The 22,195-nt window shown below is 38.4% G+C and overlaps 1 protein-coding gene across 5 annotated transcripts in view; it reads right to left on the bottom strand.

Moving 5' to 3' along the window:
• Window positions 1–2,254: 2,254 nt before the first annotated feature.
• LOC141437679 (uncharacterized) overlaps window positions 2,255–22,195 on the bottom strand; it is a 35,224-nt gene continuing 15,283 nt past the window's right edge. For 2 of the 5 annotated variants that reach the window (XM_074101135.1, XM_074101165.1), the window contains exons 5-13: window positions 21,790–21,895; window positions 19,641–19,761; window positions 17,124–17,208; window positions 16,410–16,599; window positions 13,014–13,070; window positions 9,267–9,326; window positions 7,281–7,394; window positions 5,872–6,060; window positions 2,255–5,102 (exon numbers count right to left, since the gene is read on the bottom strand). In XM_074101135.1, the coding sequence (XP_073957236.1) occupies window positions 5,093–5,102; window positions 5,872–6,060; window positions 7,281–7,394; window positions 9,267–9,326; window positions 13,014–13,070; window positions 16,410–16,599; window positions 17,124–17,208; window positions 19,641–19,761; window positions 21,790–21,895 (932 nt within the window). In that variant the 3' untranslated portion in view covers window positions 2,255–5,092. Of the gene's footprint in view, window positions 5,103–5,867; window positions 6,061–7,280; window positions 7,395–9,266; window positions 9,327–13,013; window positions 13,071–16,409; window positions 16,600–17,123; window positions 17,209–19,640; window positions 19,762–21,789; window positions 21,896–22,195 lie in introns of those variants that run through there. The other 3 variants (XM_074101143.1, XM_074101150.1, XM_074101157.1) reach the window with 3 other exon arrangements.

Genomic DNA, 22,195 nt, shown 5'->3' with positions numbered 1-22,195 from the left:
AAAAATATAGCACCGCCCTAAATTGGTAGGGCGGAGGTCTTTTGATTATGTATTTGATAGTTTATTCGCCTAGTTAACTGCTACCAAAGCCAAAACGGTTGATAACAATGATAAGCTACGTGATTATATGTAGGTTTATTTTTGATTAAATAATAAAGCGGCTGTATATTAATTCGCATAATTACTAATTCGTATAACTGAACCCATAATGTTAATACGCATAATGTACATTCGCATAACAATGAGTTGGCATAAATATAAGCGTTAATTTGCAAAAGTATTAAAAAGCATACTTACTTAAATTGAAAAGTATAAATTAATTAATAGATCTGAAAAGTGCATTACCTACAATGAAAATATTTGAATACTGAACAACCAAAACCTAACCAAATCAATTTGCTCTGACCCGTCTGATCAGCTCACTTGATAAAATTATGCGAATTCATTTCATGACAATTAAAGTTATTGTTAAAAATGTTATGCATATTTCTATTATACGGATTCATTATTTACATTATTTTGCTAAATAAGATTTACTGATGCTTTTTTATTATTATGCCAGGTCAATGTTATGCCAAATCTGTTATGCGAATTCGTATTATGACAATTAATGTTATGCAAAATAAGGGGGTACCCTGATAAAGCACTTATAACAGGAGACTCTTAAACTCTTAACTTATAAGTACCTGATGATATTTAATCGGTGATAAATCCAAGAGTTCGTAAAATGCGAGCAAAATTCATTGAAGTGCTAGGATTGTTATAATTGTCATACGTCATTTCAATAGATTTTGCTCACATTTTGCGATCAGCGAAAATTCAATTTAAAAGATGAAGTATCACGCAGTTACCTTACTGTTTAATTAATTAAAAAAAAAACTTACGTCAATATTCACACTTTGCATTTGACAATAGTACACATAAGAGTATATAGCCTACCTGCACATTGCCGGTGCTGAATACGTGAACAAAGAGGTCACAGCTCATTACAGCCACCAGGCACTCGACCAGCACCGCCTCGCCTCGGTATGCACTCACTACATCAACTGCGTGCCCCTTATTTCGCACAACATTAATTGTCCTAATATGAATTCGCATAACAGATTTGGTATAATATAACTGTGCATAACACCGAATTTGCATAATTATAAAGAAGCATAACACTTATTTAGCATAATAATGAATCCGCATAATTTAAATATGGATAACATTATTAACTATAGCTTAAACTGTTATAAAATGAATACCTACGCATAATTCTATTAAAAGCGAGTGAATTAGCTTGTTCAGGGCAAAACCGAATCGGTAAGGTTTGATGTTAGGTAGTTTTTTATAATAGCCCAATAATATATATTTTCACATAGTAGTTTACTTCTCAGATGTAATTAAATTGAGTTAATAACTTTTAGTAATAATGTAACACTTTATTATAGTTTGACAAATAAAATTTACAATTTCATTAAAATAATCATTTTATGTTTATACTCTTTTATACTTATGCAAAGTAATGTTATGCTAACTTACCGTTATGCCAATCCACATTATGCACATTTACATTATGCGTATTCAGTTATGCGAATTAATAATTATGCGAAATAACGTTATGCCCATTTCAATTAGGACAATTAATTTATGCGAATTAATGTAGACCCACATCAAATCCGTAGCGTTACTCGCGAGGTTGCCACGCGCGTGCGGCGAGTGGACCACTCGGTGACAGCCCGCTGCTCGCCGCCATACTGACTACTAGGAAATGAGGGCTATCGTTTTTTGTCTCACTAGATGGCGCACTGTTGCGTGAGGTTTTTAAGTATGGCTTTCAAAGTCTGTTATTATGGGCGTGAATACAAAGTTTAGATTAAAATCATATTTAATACACCTTTAAACCGTAGCATAAAAATATCGAGCATGCCACAGTGTTGCAAAGTCCCCGTTTTGTTCGGAAAAAAGGGAGGACAAAGGTTTCCGAAAGACAAAACTGTCTCAAAACACAGACATTCATTGCCCCGGAACGCATATTTGCCATAATTAATTTCAGATATTGCAAAATATTCACAAAATTATTCTAATTATAAATAAACCCGCGTAGCTCACCCAAAAACTATGAGATTTGACATTTCGGAGACCTCACGCTACACTAGCGCCTCTAGCGGCGAATTCATTCGCGATAGCCCTCATTCGTGGACCACGCGAGGCCACTCGTCAACGCGGCGTCCACCCGTGGACCACCTGTCGACGAGTGGACGCCGAAAGTCGAGGCGTTGCTGGTCGGGTGCCGGGTGGCTCTAATGCAATGCCCTGCCACTAACCACTCATAGTTGGGAAAAAACACTTTTGACAAAAAATAATAAGGAATTCTTTTGTTTTCCGATGGCTTCACGGACCACTTTGGGCGTGTCCAGGGACCACCAGTGGTCCGCGGAACACTGGCTAAGAGCCACTGCTCTAATGAGCCGTGACCTCTCTTGCAAAACCAGCCCTAACACAAACGTCTCACTTTTATTCAAGGAACGTGAAAAAACAAAAGGTTCATTAGGTTCTTTGGAAACTTCGTTTTGTTGGTTTCTCTGTTGCCACGTTTTGTTTGGTGAAATCACGTTTTGCAGTCCAGTGGGCAGAACAAATGATCAAGTTCCCGATGTGTATACGAGACCAAATAAAAATTTCATTAGTTAATAAGTTTTAGTTCAAAAATTGATCAATAATATCTGAACACGCTTCTACGCCATTAACAATAGAGTCGTGTTCAGATAGTTTTGATCCTATTTTTGTTCACAAGTTTATGAACTCGATTGTACACTACTCTACATTATTTTCAGTATATTTCCGGTAATATCTGTAATTTTGGCAGAGAGCGTTGCCATCTCCTGTACAAGTGCTTTATTTTGCAATAGGTTATTTGACAACTTTAACAGATAACGAAGGATTCAGTAAAATGTGTCAGTTGATCGGTGGTGTCAAATAGCCTACATTACATTAATGATACAGTCCCCATTTTGGCGCTAGCAATCTTTTAATAGAATAACATACTTTTTTTATACTTTTACGTCAACTTTGAAAAAAAATCGTACTTAGCAAAGTTTACTACCTTTTAAGGGCCGACGCTAGCTGACCGGCCGCCTGTTGAACAATAGTGTGAGCAGCGCTAACTGCGCGCGTCGCGTGCGCAGGATTGTACCTGCGGGGCTACTACGAAATTCGAAAATCAAAGTTCGTGTCGTTCCGTCCCTCTCGATCTCGTATTAAATAAGATAAGCGTCAGCGGGACGGCAAGATACGAAGTTCGCTTTTTGCATTTCGTAGTATACGGACAGCACCCGCGCCATCTAGCGTAGGCCCTCATAGTCATACACGATTTGCTGGAGCATTTTCTCGATTATTTGGTTTAGAACGGCGAACTACTTTATTAAAATAAACTTGAAATAATTATTGCACATTTCATTAAAGACACGAAATCACTTAAACTGTTAATAGAATAATTGACACCACTGGACAATATTTCTTATAGGAAGCACTAATAAAAACAAATTATAGCAATAACACTATAATTTTAAATTAACGGCACCGTAAAATCTGCTTTTATTTTCTTTGAAACAAATAAATACTCAACCGAGTTGCCAAAATATAAGTGACATCACAATTGACAAGATTTCACATTTCTAAGACTATAATTTGATTAGTTCTCTGTATTCTGGTTGGAAAGAGAATGACGCTGATATTTTTAAAATTTCGCTACGATTATTAATTAATTTATTTCAATTTTTTTAAGATGTGCTTATTCTAAAAGGGCATAACTCCAAAACTACCACACAATAGATCCATTACTTTTGTCTAGTCTCTATTAAAAAAAGATCACGTAAATCTGACGTAGAAGTTGTCAAAATTATGAGAGCTCCTTTTTCTGGTGAAAAAGGCAAAGGAATCATATCTATTCTGTGGTAGTGTTGGCAAAATCAGTTTTTTTTTTTTTTTAAATATGGAGAAATAAATTATAATAAATATTTTCCCATGTTCAGGAGGCAAAACTCTTTCGATTCCTGTAGTAATTTACAGGTGTTCAAAAAATGAAATCTTGTCAATTCACAGTTGTCAAATGGAAAAAAGTTTGACAGCAGTTTGACAGCTCATAAAAAGTACGTCACATGATACGTGGTGTCAAATACCCTATTTCATAAAACGGCCACACTTCCATAGAAGCGGAGCGACGCTGATACAATTCACTAATCGAATTGCTTCACCACCTCTCGTATAACGAGACGCGCCTTGATTAACTAAAGTTTGCCGCTTCTGCACATATTCTATGAAAGTGCACCAATAGGAAGTTTGTATGAGTACCTACAACTGACAGTGTTCGTAGCGGCGTCCATTACATTGAGCAAGTATAGTAATGGAGGTTATATTAATACTAGCTCAACGCAATAAATATGAAAACTAATTTTATAACCATAATGGACGAATACCTCTACAAGATATAACAAAATTAATCCCGAATGTTTCAGTGAGCGTGAAAAAGCCGTGGTGGTCTAGTGTTGACTTATGGCCTCTCAAAACATGTAGGTATTTTTAGTCCATTTGTGTTCGAAATACCGAGACCGTTAATTCAAACCTTAAATTAAATGAAGTATAGACGAAATATTCTGGATTAATTTTGTATGACCATGTATCTTTAGGTATCTAATAGGGTATAGTTGACTACATAACTCTGATATTAAAACTACTTCCTAAGGCTGTGTTTCCACCAGAGATGTACGAGGATGCATTGCCAGGGATGGGTTTGTCATGAACCGTTAGCAATATCTCACTTACCTATCCTCGCTTCGCTCAATTGTTTCCACTAGAGCTGCGCTGAGCGAGAGATAAATAAAGCGTTTCTATGGGTTCACCAGAAGCAAAATTCCTCGCGCATCTCTGGTGGAAACGTAACATAAACAGTGTGTCAACTGTTAGGTGTCAAATACCCTATTCCGTTTCGTCTTCAGAACACACTTACACTTAATTGAGATCATTGTTAAACTTACAAACGAGAAGTCGCGAAACTTATTTACAACACCTGGACAATGCTTAATTCTAATACTTGATTTCTCCGATTTTTCTAAGCGACACTGAAACAAACAAAAACAAAAATATTTTGTAATATGTAGTTTTTAAAAATAAATATGGAAAATAAAATTAAATCTACTACTTTTTGCGACGTAGTATATATCAACTTATTAATTATTTTGTTTGGCAAGCGTGGCGCAGGACGCCCTCAGACTAGGTGGAGCGATGATCTTCGCAGGTTAGCTGGCAGGAACTGGATGAGACTGGCCGAGGATCGTGCTCAGTGGCGTGCAACTGGAGAGGCCTATGTCCAGCAGTGGACTAAGATATGCCGATGATGATGATGATGAATTATTTTGTTAATTTATTAATAAAAAAAAACGAATTATTAAAAAAAATTGATTGCCTTGATCTTAGAAGAAATTTTACTTTAATTCACTACAGAGCAAGGCTGGGCCAATATATTTTCTAGGTGGGCAATTTTTTATTAATCTGAGGCGGCGCTAGGGCACCACTTTCAGATCAGTTAGGTAGATAACTACAAAATCAAAAATTAGTCGTGCTAAGCCGGCTGGTCGATCAACGCGTTGGCGGGCAAATTTAAATGCCTTGGTGGGCCAATTTCTGACCCGCGGGCCTGGGTTTGGCCAGCCATGCTATAGAGCATAAAAAGTCATATTATGTCCAGATTCAGCAAAAATAAGTGTATCCGTTCATTTTGCAAACTCTAAAACTGTAAATATTTCAGGGTTTATTTCATTTTTTGCGAAATCAAAAGTTGCAAAATGAATATATTTACGAGCAGACGTCAAGAGATAATTTTCAACTCACATTTTAGCGGTCTTCTTGTTTATCTTCTGGTACATGGACCCCTTGGCGAGGCCCCCGGGCCCCTTGGCCGCGTCGGAGGGGCCCCGCGCTAGCGAGTAGCTCTTCTCCCGCGCCTCGGGCCCCGACGGCTTCACCGTTTGGCCCTTGCGGAGCTCCGGATTGGGGCCCTTCCAGGCCATGTAGTCTTCCCTAAAATTATAAAGCTAGTATTAGTTCATGCCGTCTTTGCTGTTGGAGAATAAAGTAAGCTGGCTCTTTATGCCATGGGAATGAGGGTGTTTTGACAAAATATCGCTAGATGGCGTTAGTATCGACTGGTCCGTTTGACGGTTAGTTCCTGATTCGACGGATTCTTGTTTCGTTGATATGTACAGTACGATAACTTGGAGTTAACACTTGACAGATGGGCGTGCCTTCAGTCAATTTTCAACTTTGACGTCATACAAATAAAACAGTTTTTACATAATCTGTAAACGTGGGTAGCGGTAAGTATACTAAAAATGGCTTTATTTGTATGACGTCAAAGTTGAAAATTGACTGAAGGCACGCCCATCTGTCAAGTGTTAACTCCAAGTTATCGTACTGTAAGACCGATTGTGCCAAATTTGAAGACTAGTGGTCTTGATCGGATGACGGCTAGAGTGTACTTTCATGACGATTTTCTTGGCAAAATGGGTTTGAACCCACGATCCTCTGCTTGACGGGACGTAGATCAAATCACTAGGCCACCAAGGCTCTCTATTGCCAACCACGAACCCTAGACTCCGAAATTGCTGTAAAAGGCAAGGCGTCGGTGATACAGCAATACCGCGTAAGTAGCATTTTTGCAGGTGGTAGGACCTTGTGCAAGGTCCGCTCGGATTGCTTCCACCATCTTGCTTAGAGTCTTCGCAGGTGTTATTAAAAGAGGTAATGCCCAGGGTTGTTTTTTTTATGAAAATTTAAGACAACACCGAAGCGTGATTAAAATTTTTGTGACTTGTCTTTCCATTGTACTATATAAACGTGGGACGGTAATGACGTTTGACCGCTCGGTCAAAACGCTCGAATATTCGCCCGTAAATCTCGTATAAGAAAGACGTCATGAAGGTACAGTCAAGGGCAAAGATATCGACACGGCCAAAGTTGCAAAAATATGTATACACGGCCTTAATGTTAAGTAAAGTCAAGGGCAAAGATATCGACACGGCCAAAGTAACAAAAATATGTAGACACGACTTTATGCACTTAACATTAAGGCCGTTTATACATATTTTTGCAACTTTGCCCGTGTCGATATCTTTGCCCTTGACTGTACATAGTCGTGTATATATTTTTGCAACTTTGCCCGTGTCGATATCTTTGCCCTTGACTGTACTGATACTAAATCGACCACCACTCCGTCAAGAGACTAGCGACGTGGTACGTACAGTAGCAGGCAATCCTTGGGCCCTCTTCGCAGCTTCGGATTCGGCCCGACGCCCGACACGGCGAACTGCGACTTGTACTTGCCGTCGCCGGTGCTGCTCGTTTTTAGTATCGGGCTGTATAACAGAACAAGTATACAGCGTGTTCTGAACGAAAAATTCGGCCCTGCAAAGGTTAACTCCAAACAAGAGAGACAATAGGAAATGTTTATGAATTTTAAATACTAACGTTGTCTTTCCAGTTTTTATTTAAAGTTTTTTTTAGTTTTTTTGAATTTGTATAAGCGGATTCAGGAGACGTAAACATGACCAACGCTCCACCCTTAGTAATTGATAATGGATCGTTCACAGTCATAATTAACTAAGTAAAATACCCGCAACAATAAATTTTTTTTGACGAAGTGGTTATCAAATTAACGCTCGTGACCGTAAGGTACGATACGATATAGTTAGTAGCCTTAGGGGCTGTTTCACCACTCATTGATTAATTTTATTTGCCGGATAAACGTGTTCCGTCTCCATCTATTCGAACAAAACAGAGACGGCATCACATTTATCCGTCAGATTAATTTAATCAATGGGGTTAACCAACTGAATCCGGTAGGGTTAGTCCTGCTCACGTCTCCCGAATCTGTATCATTAATTAGTATTCTGTAATGGATGATAAATGGTGTCTGTTTAGATGGGTTTGTAACTTGAACTTTATCATATTTAACCTTTGCAGGGACGACTTTTAGTTGTTGACAAACAAAATAATCTTTCTATCAATTTATCTATTGAAAACATTTTTTTTAACTATTAATTCATGCAAGAAAATCGCGAAGCGCCTACTATTTTATGTTTCTATCAATAATTTGTGTGATTAAATGTCTAAAAGTATTTTAAACGCTTTTAAATCTAACATTTCATTTCGTGATCAGATAACTATGATAAACTAGATGTTTCTGTGGATTTTATTCGAACCACTAGTGAACTATTTGAATGTATGTGTGTATTGAAAAATATTAATGCTAAATTAAAATAATATGAATATGAATATGATAGTCTAATAAACAACAAGACATGACAATAAAAGGCATTATTAAGGCCACTATACTCCATTTAATTTAAGGTTTGAATTAACGGTCAACCCGCAACACAAGTTTCTCGGTATTTCGAACACAAATCGACTAAAAATACCTACATGTGCATTTATTATGTTTTTATTATAGAAGTTAGCACAATTTTAAATAGTTTCATTGTTTCATTTAAAAACCCTCTTGTTCTGAGAGGAGGCCTGTGCCCAGCAGTGGGGACGTATATAGGCTGGGATGATGATGATGATGATTTAAAAACGTGTGCAAACTTTACCGTTAAGTTTCAAATGTTGAAATAAATGGAGTATAAGTGCGATCAAACTAATATTTTGCCCACATTTAAACCTTTAAAAAAAAAGCTCGCATTTCAAATCAATGGCAACTAGGTACTACAAGAGACATTTACGAAATTTGCAAACACAAACCCATATCCAGAGGAATGAGGTTGGTATAGTCTTTAATATTCTAGAGTATCGGATTATCAAACAACGCCATTATATGAATGCGATTCTATTATCAGCTTTTGTTTTCTAAATCACAAACTCAGTACCTACCACTTAAAAAAGGTTACAAGTACATTATCATATCAACCCCATTTATGAGTAAGTAAACTTTTTCTACTTTATTACTTCCAAACATCCCCGTCCATCAGTGATAGGGTCAGGCAGTGGAAAAACGAGTTGTGAACGAAATAATATTCCGTTAGGGCATTCGCAATTGGACAGCAGCCAAGGAATTCAATAATTCAAAGTAATTAGTTTGTGATTAAGAGGGCAAAAGTAGATTATAATATTGCATTCCAAATAGTAAAGACTGTACATTTGTTAAACGAAATTGTCACATTATCAACATAATTGTTGGCACAAAACACACAAACCCATGAAACCGGCATGCAAAATCAAGATGTATTTACCAAGGGGTGATTACGTCATATAAAACGTGAAGCGTGTCGTTTTCAATGCTTGATTCATTCCTGCAGATGTGAAGTATATGATGAATGTTTATATTTAACACATATATTGATACGGTATGGGATAGAGACCGTGGTTTAGGGTCATTCAAGTATTACATATGCAGAATTTTAGTAATTTTTAACCCCCTCCTCCCCCTTGTCAGCGAGTCAGCAAAATCCTACCCCTCTCCCCTATGCTTACGTAAACATTGGTATATATTTTTAAATCTATTCAGGTTGCTTTATTGTTATTGCAAAAAAAAAACAAGAAAGAATAAATAAATATTGCTGACGTAAGCACCATCTATAGCCCCCTGCCCCCATGTCATCAAAAATAAGCAAAACAAAGACCCCCCCCCCGTTTCCGTGCTTACGTAATACTTGAATGACCCCTTACTAGAATAATACGATATTTGACAACTCATGAATTTGCCATGTCTGAAATATTATTGAAAATATAGATATACAGACAGTGTTTAACGAAGAGAAAACTTAAGTCGGTTGAAAATTGGATTTATAGTGATTTATTTATAAATCTATATACTTGTCTCTTTCTCGAATGCTATTCTCTGCAGCAAGTATGTCTTTCTCTGTCTAATCTTGAATTTCAAACCTTTATAACTTTGTTATTTGTAAAGGTAGCTTCAAACATGTTTCTCTACTCGCTAACAGGCATTGGGAAGCTTTAATTTATTGTAAACAAAATAAAAATAGTCAAATACCGTATTAAAAATTGAGAACTTATATCTAATAAATGACACTTGAATATTTTAACGTGTCATTTTCGAATCCTCCTGTGTATTCCCATGAGGAAATGACACGTGACCTCATCGTTAAAATATTCTAAGACAGCTACACTCAATCCGCATTATGGTTCCAAGATCATAGCCCAGCTTAAAAAAAAAGATTGAGTATGGCTGTAGCATGAATTTTTCTTAGGTACAGTCAAGGGCAAAGATATCGACACGGTCAAAGTTGCAAAAATATGTATACACGACTTTATGCACTTAACATTAAGGCCGCGTATACATGTTTTTGCAACTTTGGCCGTGTCGATATCTTTGCCCTTGACTGTACAGTCGAGGGAATCGCGTATCAGGGTGGAACCTTTACACAATAATATGGCTATGTACGATTTCTTTGGCAGATGTATAATGTCAATATGACATCAGTAGCACCACCCTGGTACGTGATTCAGTTTCTTTAACTGTAAGTCGTCGGGTGACAAGCAAAAGTCACTAATTGCCACCTAAAGTCAAGAGCGATAATCAAACTTATGCATAGCATCGTAAAGTTCATATTTCTTTAATTTTTTTTGCAGTTAGTGTCTTTTGCTCGTCATGTCACCCGACGATTTAGATAAATAATCTACTTAGTTAATGATTTGAGCTAGAAACACATTGACGCCGGAGGCGGAGCGGTGCGGCGCGCCGCGGAGGCGGTGCCCGTTGTAATATTCGAGCTAACGTGAAAAAGGGCACACTATTTCCCGCTAGGTGGAAAGTAAGACAGCCGGTGAAATTACTGGCACTTGAGGTATCCCATCTTAGGGCTCTCAAAGTCAAAGTCAAAATATCTTTATTCAATTTAGGCTAAAACAAGCACATATGAATGTCAAGAAAAATCTACCACCGGTTCGGAAAAACCTCTGTTGAGAAGAATCCGGCAAGAAACTCAAAGAGGTAATTTTTTTTAAACAGATTTACAATATTATTAAATGACATCTATACATCACAAGTATTTAACACAACTTTATTTTTAACACAGTAGGTTCGCTATTTGAAGGGATCGCTAATGCGGATCAAAATCGCTCTAGGTTGGCAACGCATCTGCAATCCCCCTGGTGTTGCAGGCGTCTATGGGCGGTGGTGATCTCTTACCATCAGGAGACTCACTTGCTCGTTTGCCATCCAGTCGAATAAAAAAAAAGGTATTCTGTGCGCCCTTTTTCACGTTAGCTCGAATATTACAACCGGTACCGCCTCCGCGCCGCGCCGCCCGCCACCGCTCTTTGTGTGTTTCAAGCTTTGATGGTAAATTAGCCTAGCGCATGCATTGCAAATTAAGACAATTCTTATTAGTCTTAACAATGACAAAAGGCAGTAAGTCCGGTCGGGTAACTTTGCCCTTTGCGGGTAACTTTGGACATAGAAGTCATCTCGATTTAGATTTTATTAAGGCATACTGACGAATAATTGATTACTTTTAAATGTTTTTAAGACCCTTTTATGTCAGGTTTTGATGTGGGCAAAGTTACCGTCCACTGGGTCAAAGTACCCCGACGCTACTGTATAGAAATTAGTCTCTGCATTCAACTACCTTTGCTAGTTGGGTCAATGTTATTTCCTAAACGAACAGGGGGGGCTATTACGAAATTCGAAAATCGTACCGTCCCACTCACTCTCGTATTAAATAATAGAAGCGTCGGCGGGACGGCAAGATATTAAGTTCGAATTTTGCATTTCGTAATATAGGGCCAGAGAAGACCCAATGCGGAGGCCTGTTAGGTCGAAAACGAATCGTCCTTCTCTCTGATCACGGATACTTTATTAGATAGGAGTGATAGGCGACCATTTTCTTTGTACCATCAGCCAAATAAGTGGTCTATCAATTTTTAAACAAGTTCCTATCAAATGAATATGTCGCTAAAGCCGAACTTTCAAGTTGACAGACACGTCTATTGGCATTATTGTTTTATGACATGCAAACGATTATCAACTTTAGGGTGGTAGACCACATATTTGGCTGATGGTACATCGCGTGTGCTGACAGATAACCACTTTGTCGCTAACTTTTCTGGCACGCAATGAACTGTGAAAGCGGTCGCCACGCCGCCGGTCTTTAGTCGGCGGTTAGCATGAGTCAGGAGGGGCTAAGCTTCGAAATTCGAAAATTGAAGTTCTTATCATACCGTCCTTCTCACTCTCTTATTAAATGACATAAGCGTTAGCGGGACGGCGAGATACGAAATCCGAATTTTGTCCTTCGTAGTATAGGGCCAGGTTCAATTGAACAAGCACTATATCCCAATACAACTCGTGGAAGTTATCGTGGAAGTGTCTGTAGCACTTTAGCTCTCAAACGGGTGGACCGATTTGAATGCGGTTTTATTTATTTGAAAGCAGGTTTTCTAGCGATGGTTCTTAGACATGTTTTATTAAAATCGGTTCAGCCGTTTTTGAGATATTGAACGTTGAAGTGACAATGTCGGGGGTTTCCAACTTTTTGTTGATCAGGTTAGGTCATTTTAAATACAGAAACTATCATATAATAGTAAAGCACTTTTGGCCGACCTTAGACGAACTAAAAGTCTCGAGTATCGAAACTCAAAAGCCACCCCTGGCTCTACGGCGCAAACTATTGCGTAGCGATTATACCTAATGCCATACACGAAGACGCGTGATTTTGTCAAAATTAGACATTAATGACGTTGTAATAAACCAGTGGTTCTTAAGCCATCAACAACGAATTGGCAAAACGACGCGCCAGTCAAGTAGCAGTAGCAACCGTTCCTTTAAATACAATTTTACTTTTACCGTATATTACCTTCAAACAGTTGGTGGTCCATGGCAAGACAGAAAATTTTACAAATGGTCCCTCCTAACTCAAAGGTTAAGAACCGCTGTAATAAACTAATAAGAACATATCACGGGTCATCGCGAATGACACTACCTATATAGAGTTACAACGGTACGGTATAACACGTACGGGCGGCGTTCGATGGTTAGGACGCACGGCGCTCCGCTCCGCTCCCTGTCCGGTTCCCTAATCCATTCACATTGTGACACCGCGGTACAACACCACATCACTGTAAAGGTCTCTGCCCACTACACAGTATCGTGTCATGACCGTATTAGGCACGTGTCAGACGGAATGACAAGTGCATACATGACTAGACCTCAATCAATTCAATTCAAATTTAGGAGAAAGTGGCTCCATCAATTTTTTGATGATTCTGCCAGTGTCGAGGTTGACATAGATACGGTGGGTAGGTGGACGACTTGTTTGATAATCTGCCACGTTATCTCAGGGCAGTGAAATGTCACAAGTGTAGTCAAAGTCAAAGTCAAAATATCTTTATTCAATTTAGGCTAAGACAAGCACTTATGAATGTCAAAAAAAATCTACCACCGGTTCGGAAAAACCTCTGTTGAGAAGAATCCGGCAAGAAACTCAACGAGGTATATTTTTTTAAACAGATTTACGTAATATAGATTTAGATTTAGATAATAGGGGAGTATGGGACCAATTGGACCAAACAAAATAAATATTGCTTTAAGCTTTTTAGTAGTTTGGGCAATGTTTAAAAACGTACTGAACCCTTTTAAAATCACGAAATACCTTTGGTGCAATTGGGTATTTGCAAACAGCATTTATAAAGTTAGTTGGGATAGTAGGGATATGTGGTACTTTTAAAATAGCACGAATGTAAAAAGTAAAATTGTTTTACTTATTTTAAACAAATTAAAGATGTCACTTTTGCATTAAAAAAAAGACAAACAAACGCTTGTCTATATCACAACACAAAAAGTTTCCCCTGCACAGAACTCACAGTATAGGTCAAATAAATCATATACATAATACCCGTTCGAATATTATGAGCTTCAATTCTTAATTTTGGAACCTTACAGTCCATACGTGCATCCAATAACACTGAGTGGCACAAAATTTGACCCACTCTACATACAGAATTACCTATTACTGCATACATTTGAGGGCCAGATTTTTTGCCGCTCAGCATATCTATGCCATCCAACTGAACCTTCTCAAAAGGTAGTGAATTCATAAATATTGTGGTTGGTAATTGATTATTTTACTGTCAATAAATATCAAACTGTGCCAATTGCCCCCATGTTTCCCTATTATGACGTCACTGCCCTGAGATAGTGAGGTCTACCTTTGACACACGACGGCCACGGTTGGGAAACGTGGTACCTAGTGGGCATAGTCTAATTTTTTTCGATACAAAGAATATATTTTGGCTCACACGTTGCTATTACGATCTTGGTAGGATACAGTGTAATGGGTAGAGACTTTAAGAGGAATAGATGCGAGGCGCCTATATGGCTAAAGAGCCGTGTAAAATTAATTTCCCGCTCGAATTAATTACTTAAACAAGAGCGTGTCGGCCAAGCCCAAAATAGGGTTCCGTAGCCATAACGAATAAATTAAGTAATATTTTTCTAAGGATTTCGTATTTTATACGGAATCTTCCAAGTTTAGGTATATTTTATACCTTAGGCTGCTGTTTACTCATAAACTACTAATAATTCTCAATAAAACTTAGCCGTTATAGTTTTCCTTGAAAGTTTGATATACTCACTACTACAATCCTGAATTTTTTCAAATTTTTCCACCCACCGGTTTAGATTTTAGAGGGGGGGGACGCTCGATTTTAATGAAAATTTGCACTTTAAAGTTGAATATTTCGCAAACAAATCACTGAATCGAAAAATCGTCTTAGTAAACCCCTAATGATTTTGACCTATGCTATGAATGACCTATCCAACAATACCCCACACTATAGGGTTGGATGAGAAAAAAAAAACACCCCCACTTTACGTGTGTGGCAGTTACACATATGCATAGATATCTGTTATTTTCGTTGGCGGTGAAAAGGTTAAAGGGTGCGCTCCCATTGAGACAGTACGGAGACGAGCAGAATTAATGCCTCGGATTCTGGCCGCCTTGTTCGTTGTTTCAATGGAACTGCACCATAAACACGGGATGAGGTATGAGACATAAAATACTAATGCTATTGGTTTCATAATTTTGTTAGAATTATACATGGTGTTTTTAAATTTAATTTATACAGGGGATAATTGGATTGAATTATAATACCCATGGAAAAGTTTTTTTTTAATCAAAAATAACCATGAAAGTAGTCATTGTTGATGGTCAATAAAAAATATATTACTTAGTTATTAATAAATACGAATGTAACTCTGTCTTTAACCTCTTCAGGCTTAAACTGCTGAAATCGATTTAGATTAAATTTGGTATTAAGGTAATTGGAGACCCCGGGAAGATCATTGGTTAGTTTTAATCCCGGAAAATGGCGTAATTCTCGCGGGATAGCTATTAACGATTTCTTCGCAGACAACTAATCCATCTGATTAATAATCAATTCTGAAACCAATAACACTATTATATACGAACAACAATAATGATTTTGAGAAAAAGCAGATTCATATACAGTGTGTGTAAATCTTTATAATTTAACATTTTTTTCAACTAAAAGTATACCGGGATTCCGTCAATTATAAATCGATTTGGAAATCTTGTTGTTTTCATTTGACAGGGTACACTCCCCGGTTAGTTTTAAAGAAAACCACCATTGAAGATGTTCTGGGAATACGGTTTTTTTATTTGCCTTATTATGAACGATCGGCGATTCAGTTGCCACACCGTGGGTTATCAAGCAGAAATATTAACATGGATATGCCACTTTGCTCGCGATACAGATATCGCTGTTTCTAAAAAGAAGTGTAATATACATAATACTATTTATAAAGTAGACGACATTTAATCATACGTATTAAGATTAGTTAAAAAAAAAACTTAATTAAATTTTACTGCAAATCATTTACTTAAAACGTTGAATCTTAATCGTCACTAAAGGCCTTTACATTTATTACAGACGATTTAAGCATTGTATCAAGTATCAGCGGCACTTTCTTTGGTGGCACACCAAATCATATAAAAAAAATCTGATATCAGGTATGTACCCGTAATAACATTAAAAACATTATAATTTTTTGCCGATATAAAAAAAAAGTTAATACCAAGCCCGGAATCGCGGCATATCCATACTAGCATATCGATCGAGATCCCACTGGCAACCATCACCACTATCAGCAAATACGGCATATGACTTCCTAGTTTTGTTTTAGGAGTCGCCTTAGGCTTAGAGACTACGCCAGCTGTCGCGGTTTGCACGGAGCGGGTGGCCGCCTGTTGAACAATAGTGTGAGCGGCGCTGACTGCACGCGTCGCGTGCATAGGATTGTACCTGCACGCGCCCGCAGGCGTGCGCCCGCGTCATTCAGCGTAGTCCTTGGTTTTGTTTACTTTTAGACCTTTTAGTTATACAAAATGGCTTACCCCGGCTTGACCTCCGGCGACCTCGGCCGCCTGGTCTCGGTGACCTCGACCTTGGCTTTAGGCGGTTCGTCCGGCAGCACGGCGGACAGTATCTGCTCCGCCCGCTCCTCGTTGAAGTCCACGCTGTCCAGGGCTATGGATATCACCCGTTCGGCGACCGAGCTGTATTTCTTTTGGAGTTTTTGCTTTACTGGAAATAAAAAAAAAGCGGATTGGTATTTTATTATATTATAATTTTTAAACAAGTTCCTATCAAATGAATATGTTGCTAAAGTCGAACTTTCAAGTTGATTTTATTATTTCAAGGGCATTATTGTTTTATGACATGCAAACGATTATCAACTTTAGGGTGGTAGACCGAAGGGTCTCTCGTATTTTTTTTTAGTTTATTTATTTGGGGCAACAACAGCAATACAGTGCATTATACTAAACAGTGGGACTTAGATACTAAACAGTATATGTATGAAATTTAATACCTGTATAATTTTCATGGTTATTTTTGATTATAAAATGTACTAAAACAATTACTTTGCTCACCCGTGACCTTAAGATAGCAAAATAATTGTTTTAGTTAATTGATATGGACCACCGCAAAGCCCGACTCAATAAATTATATAAAATGGTTATTCGCAATTCTGAAACACAGTAAAAAAAAAACTTTGAAAAACTTTCACAGAAATAGTTTTGCGATACAGTGCTTCAATATCTACTCACGCTCATTCTTCTCCTCAGCAGTCTTCACAATGGTCACGACTTTCTTCGCCGGTTGCGGTGTTTCTTCTTTCTTTTTAACGATTTCCTTTAAAAATGCAATCGAACTTATACACATTATAATAGAGTTAAAAATTTTAGAAGGGGCAAACTCAGATTACACATATTCAAGGGCGTCGCCAGCCGGTGGCCCATGAGGGGACAAGTTGATATGGAGAATGAGAAAAGTATGAATTGTGGGTAAAGTTGAGGGCACATGAAGCTTTTCACTTGTAGTACGATACGAGCCTTAAATCTACGGCGATCGTAATAACTTTGGTTTGGTTTGCTTTACATTTGGCAACATTTTTAGAATCCCTAGAGGGGCCAGCTGCCCCTCCCTGCCCCAACCCTCCCCCCTGGCGACGCTCTTGCACGTAGTTAGGATTCACACAAACATCACGCCTGTCTTCCCAAATGGGAGATCAGACGGAACGTTACGGCTTCGGAGCCACTTTTAGCAATTATAGGTTTTAAGTTTGACAAAAAAAAGGTACAATAGTGACAGGTTGCTAGCCTGTCGCCTACGGTATACCTTAACCTATATCCTCAGTCGCCTCTTACGACATCCACGGAAGAAATGGAGAGGTGTAATTCTAACCCGACACCACACTGAAATATTCACAGTTTTAGAGTTTGCGAAATGAAACAGGTTGCCAAACGTTAGTTGCGATATGAACGGATACCACAATAATTAATAGACACGTCGGCAACATTCGGAAGTAGTCGTGTGGTCCGAATTTTGGGTTAGTATCAAGTGGTCAAAAACGCAAGTGGTCAACAGCATTAACTCACCTAAAAATCATTTGGGTAAATTTGCAGATAGTCGAATACGTAATCGGTCTATGAAGCAACTCGTCAGAAATCAACCGGACAAATAATTAGTTTGTCCGAGATGTAACCGGTCTCTTTAGCTACTTGTCTTAAGATCATCTAGACGAATTCGCAAATAGGTTAAAAAGTATTTGGCCAATAAAGCAACTCGTCACAAATTTTATAAATCGTTTAACACTCAGAATAGGTTTGTTATCTGGAATTGACAGGACACTTGTTGTTGTTGTTTCTTTAAAAAAATATGGCTCTGTCCATCGGAGGACAATTTTGCCAGTGTCTAGTAGTTTTTGCCGTTGTACGGTAAAAAAATTCTAGAAAACGAAATATGAGAGGTAATGGTGGATGAACGATGACAGCGCCTACCGACAGGACACTTATGGAAGGATACTTGAATAATATTAGAAGTACATTTAGTTGACAAGTTTTCAATCAGTGTCATCCCTTTGCTTTCTATGGATTAGTCTCGGATTAGTTTGCATTACGTTTTGATTTGCGTGTATAGTGCAATTGGTATTTTATCGTGGAGAGTAGCAGCGAAGATATATAGATATATTCATATTTAGATCACATTCATTTATGACGAGTTGCTTTGTTCGCGACCAGCTATTTCATCATCATCATCATCACCCCAGCCTATATACGTCCCACTGCTGGGCACAGGCCTCCTCTCAGAGCAAGAGGGCTTGGGCCATAGTTCCCACGCGGGCCCAGTGCGGATTGGGAATTTTAGTCACGCACCATTGAATTGCTTCGCAGGTTTGTGCAGGTTTCCTTACGATGTTTTCCTTCACCGCAAAGCTCGTGGTAAATTTCAAATGTAATTCCGCACATGAATTTCGAAAAACTCAGAGGTGCGAGCCGGGGTTTGAACCCACGACCCTCTGTTTGAGAGGCGATAGGTCAAACCACTAGGCCACCACGGCTTACCACCAGCTATTTAGACCACATGTATTTATGACGAGTTGATAATATGACAGTAGACGAAATAATTTTGTGACGAGTTGCTTCATAGACCGATTACGTATTCGACTATCTGCAAATTTACCCAAATGATTTTTAGGCGAGTTGATGCTGTTGGCCACTTGCGTTTTTGACCACTTGATACTAACCCCGAATTTTAACGATGGGAACGGCTTCTCTACTCATACATAATAATAAATAATAATAATAAAAGATATTTATTTAATAGTTTGCTTACAAAATCTACATAGGTAGGTACATAACAAATAATAAGTACAATCAAACTATCAAAAGGGAAAGCGACTCAGCTTATGCCTGCGCCTTGCAGAACAAAGTCCCTTGGCTAACAGACGCTGTTTTTCAGTCGCCCCCATAAACCATAACCCTTAAAATACCATCAATTCACATGCGCATTTTTTTTTTACATGCATTGGTGATTTTTTACATGAAGACATCACATCACAATAACTCCATCAAAAGAAAAGAGGAAAATCATCTTCCCAATTCCTCCCCATTCTGCAAACCAAGTAACCAGGCCTTACAACGTCTTTGAAAGTCTGTCAGGGACCCACTACTTTTTACTGGAGGAGGTAAGTCATTCCAACATTTAGAAGCAGCGTAAGCGTAACGAAAGCTACCCCTAAATGCCTGGAGACGCGACCTGCTTACGGCTACATCTATACTTACTTTCTTGGTGAACCCCATGGTGATCAGTTCTTCGCTGGCCTTCTGCACGTTATTGTCCTTATTAGCCAGGATGTCCAGGATAAGGGTCTCTTCAGCTTTCGGGAACACGCTCTTCAGGTATCTGCGGATATAGTAACCCTTAATAAGGCCCCATTTATTGGTGCATACTACCACAGAATCAAAAGCAGCTGTCGAATACATACCTGACAAAGAATATTTTATCTACATGCATATCATAACTTCCCTATTATATGTTCAGAAACGACTATCAAAGGGCCTTTATTAAGAAACCTGGTATCTGCGGGTGCATCTTAATGTTCACATTAAAGTACAGTGCATCTTAATGTTTACATTAAAGTATCGGTAATACTTTTTTTAACAATGCATATCTGTACATATTGTAGAAAACTTATGACATGCATGTAGATAATAATTATTATTATAAATAAAACTTTAGTTTTTTATTATCTGTTTTATTTAAGCTTTGGTGGGTACTTCAAACTAGTAATCAGAAACACTAACTTAAAAATAAGGGTCATATCTGAATTCTGAACATATTATAGAAAACTTATGATATGCATGTAGATAAAGTTATGTAAGCAGCTTTACATAATTAGGCATTAAAACACTCGTGTGATCTTATTATGAAACTCGCCTTTCGTTTCATAAAACCACACTCGTACTTTAATGCCTCTCATTATGCACCAGCCACATAAATAACTATTTAAAGCTAGTCGTAATTTACAAGCTTTTATTTAGTTTCACCTGTCCCGTTGTCTGTCTGTCTGTAGTCAAATCTTGCAAGTTAAATTTGATCAACTTCCAGTAGTCAGATTGACTTGAAATTTGGAATACTTATGTAAATCGCGTGACAATACAATAATCTAGTAGTGACATCCTGGTAGTCTAGAATCAGTAGGTAGACGGAACTCTTCAACGGTTAATAGCATCGACTTGAAATTTGGTATCCCCATGCATGGGTCATGGGTCCCCAGCAGTGGGACGTATATAGGCTGGGATGGATGGAAGGTTCAGTTTCCAACTCAATGCAAGTGCTCGCTAAATCGCCTCCACCGGGCCTTATTAAGGGTTAAATTAAAACTATCACAACTCTTAACTTTTAGTGGATATGGGGTTAAAGGTCGCTACCCATTACACCGTCTCATACCACGCCCGTCATAGCAAAGTTTCAGTCAAAAATATATTCTTTGTATTGAAAGTACTCGTATGAGACTATATCCACAAGCACGGTGTCCTACGAGCGTTTGAACCGCTATCAGTTTTCTGTCGCATATAATGAAGAAATGAGAGACCGTAAGCAAAAAAATTAAGATAGAAGTAATTGTGCCACATTCACATCATATCGTTTTATGAAATCCTTCCATTATAAAGGCTGACTAGAATTATAAAAATTCTGCCATATTGCGGAGAACCAATAGAACTAATTTCTTGCACTGGCAACACTAAATTCAAATGTCATCTGTATATTGCTGTCAAAGTTTAACGTTGTTTGCGCGTGGTATTTTAGTGTTATTTTGTGTTTTTGTGCGTTAAAATGCCGAAAATTATCCATAGCCTTGGAAGCAAAATAATTCACAATGCATAAAAGTATTTGCCATAGAAAAAACTACACTAAATAACATCACCGACACCGTTGTCAATATGACTGGTAGGTACCGTAAAGTAAGTGTAAAGAATGTTGCAATATAAAATGTAGAAGTGCTGCCCGGTTTTTTATATTCCTGGTTAGCCTTGACCTTTTTTGCAGGTGGTAGGACCTTGTGCAAGGTCCGCCCGGATTGCTACCACCATCTTGCTCGCTAATCCTGCCGTGAAGCAGCAGTGCTTGCACTGTTTGGCGTGGAGAGTAAGACAGCCGGTGTAATTACTGGCACTTGACGTATCCCATCTCAGGTCTCTAGGTTGGCAACGCATCTGCAATACCCCTAGTGTTGCAGATGTTTATGGGCGGTGGTGATCTCTTACCATCAGGAGACCCACTTGCTCGTTTGCCATCCAGTCAAATAAAAAAAAACCCGACTCATTTTTTCAGTGATAAGCCACAGGAAGCGGTTGAAACGCTGGTAGAACTACCGCTAAACGTAACGCACTAATGCTGTCTCGCTCTTTGACTTTTGTCTTGACTTACTTGAGCTTCATCTTGGGCGACTGGTGCCGGGCCGGTTGGCCGGTGGACGAGCGCGCGCCGTAGTAGCTCGACGCGCCGGACGCCGGCCGGAGCAGGCACGGCGAACCTGCCGGAAGGAATCGTGTGAGCTAACTTTGGGGGCGGCAGACGTGAACTTGCCTTCGAAATGCAAAAGCTTAATGGTTACTTGACCTGAAATGTATATTTCAGAACTAAATTATTGTCATGATTGGTTATTTGGAGTCTTTTTGTATTTTTTATTTCAACTCCAAATTTGTTATTTCACGGGATACCCGTAAAAATAACAAATTTGGAGTTGAAATAAAAAATACAAAAAGACTCCAAATAACCAATCATAATTTGATTGCTTAGTAGCGACATCTCTTGTCTGGGTGAGCGGTTGGTT

This window comes from Choristoneura fumiferana, chromosome Z (genome assembly GCF_025370935.1).
Source record: "Choristoneura fumiferana chromosome Z, NRCan_CFum_1, whole genome shotgun sequence".
Taxonomy (NCBI): Eukaryota; Metazoa; Arthropoda; class Insecta; order Lepidoptera; family Tortricidae; genus Choristoneura; species Choristoneura fumiferana.
Note: the sequence above shows the minus strand (reverse complement) of the source record. Positions and strands in the feature narration are given on the sequence as shown.